Source organism: Sinocyclocheilus grahami, unplaced genomic scaffold (assembly GCF_001515645.1).
Source record: "Sinocyclocheilus grahami isolate Dianchi unplaced genomic scaffold, SAMN03320097.WGS_v1.1 scaffold651.1, whole genome shotgun sequence".
In the NCBI taxonomy this organism is placed as follows: Eukaryota; Metazoa; Chordata; class Actinopteri; order Cypriniformes; family Cyprinidae; genus Sinocyclocheilus; species Sinocyclocheilus grahami.
The window spans coordinates 671707-673255 of record NW_015505830.1 but is presented as its reverse complement, the minus strand read 5'-3'; the positions used below and the strand labels follow the sequence as shown (position 1 = coordinate 673255).

Here is a 1549-nt window from a genome sequence, read left to right as displayed (position 1 = left end):
CTCTCTCACACACACACACACACACACACACACACGCGCGCACACACTTATTTAAATGAGGACTTCAAAACTATATAAGTATTTGTATTTTATAACGTTGTTTAATGTTATTGTATGTTCTTTATTTTTAAATTTTGGTTATTATTATAATTTTTTTTTTATAAAATTGCCTTTATTTTTCATAACACATTACTCTTTTTTTGTGAACCAATTCACTCAGACGAACAAGTTCAAAAAGCAGTTGATTTCAACCACTGCGCAGAAGTCTGTTGCATTTTGCTTTTTTTTTTGTGATGCATTTAACAATGTAATTAAATGTATTTTTTATTTTATTATTTATTTTATTATTAATTTTTTTATATTGTATATGTGAATGTATATTCAGTGTTACTAATACGCTGGCAATGTAAAGCTTCATTTTACCATGCCAGTAAAGCTTCTTCAATCTGAATCTGAATCATTTGTGACCCTGGAGCACAAAACCAGTCATAAGGGTCCATTTTTCAAAATTGAGATTTATGCATCATCCGAAAGCTGAATAAATAGGCTTTCCATTGATGTATGGTTTGTTAGGATCGGACAATATTTGGTCGAGATACAACTATTTGAAAATCTGGAATCTGAGGGTGCAAAAAAATCTAAATATTGAGAAAATCATCTTTAAAGTTGTCCAAATGAAGTTCTTAGCAATGCATATTACTAATCAAACATTAAGTTTTGATATATTTACAGTAGGACATTTACTAAATATCTTCATGGAACATGATCTTTACTTAATATCCTAATGATTTTTGGCATAAAAGAAAAATCTATAATTTTGACCCATACAATGTTTTGTTGGCTATTGCTACAAATATACCCCAGCGACTTAAGACTGGTTTTGTGCTCCAGGCTCACATTTGATTTAATCCACTGATGTCATTTGTACCAGCAAGATTCAAAAACATAAAATCTTTTACCATAGAAGAAAATGTATTGTCTAGGAGGCTTTTTTCCCCTCTAGCACCTCATTCGTAGTTGTTCAATTTGAGATTTTCAGTAACAAAACTATTGTTATTAATAAGAATAACTCAACCTAGATTTGATTGGGGTATACATTTATGATGTTCCCGATGTTGTTGTCTTCTGACAGGACCAGGTTGCCAAAGACAAAGTCATGCAGAGTATGTCCACCATGTCTTCTGCTCAGATCATCTCAGCCACAGCCTTTCAGAATAAGATGGCTCTGCAGGGGCTCTCGCGGCCGACCTACCCGACCGCTGCTGGGGTGAACTCTAACATTCACTTATGATTAGGGATGTAACGATTCACTCAACTCACGATTTCATTCGATTCACAATTTTTTTTAACAAAATGAGATTTAAGACAAATTATAAATTAAATGTGTCCTTTTATTATTGCTTGGACAAAATACTATACGTTTCTTTGTGAAATTGAAATATAACACTGTAATAATTATAGCACTTGCATATTATTGCTCTTTTGTTGGTTTTGATTGCTTCTGTTGTCCTCATTTGTAAGTCGCTTTGGATAAAAGCGTCTGCTAAAT

The 1549-nt window shown here is 32.5% G+C and overlaps 1 protein-coding gene across 1 annotated transcript in view; it reads left to right on the top strand.

Annotated features, from left to right (window-relative positions):
* LOC107558591 (transcriptional enhancer factor TEF-3-like) overlaps positions 1-1549 on the top strand; it is a 42573-nt gene that overhangs the window by 8921 nt on the left and 32103 nt on the right. The window contains exon 4 of the mRNA XM_016242250.1: positions 1133-1267. Within this exon, the coding sequence (XP_016097736.1) occupies positions 1133-1267 (135 nt within the window). The remainder of the gene's footprint in view (positions 1-1132; positions 1268-1549) is intronic.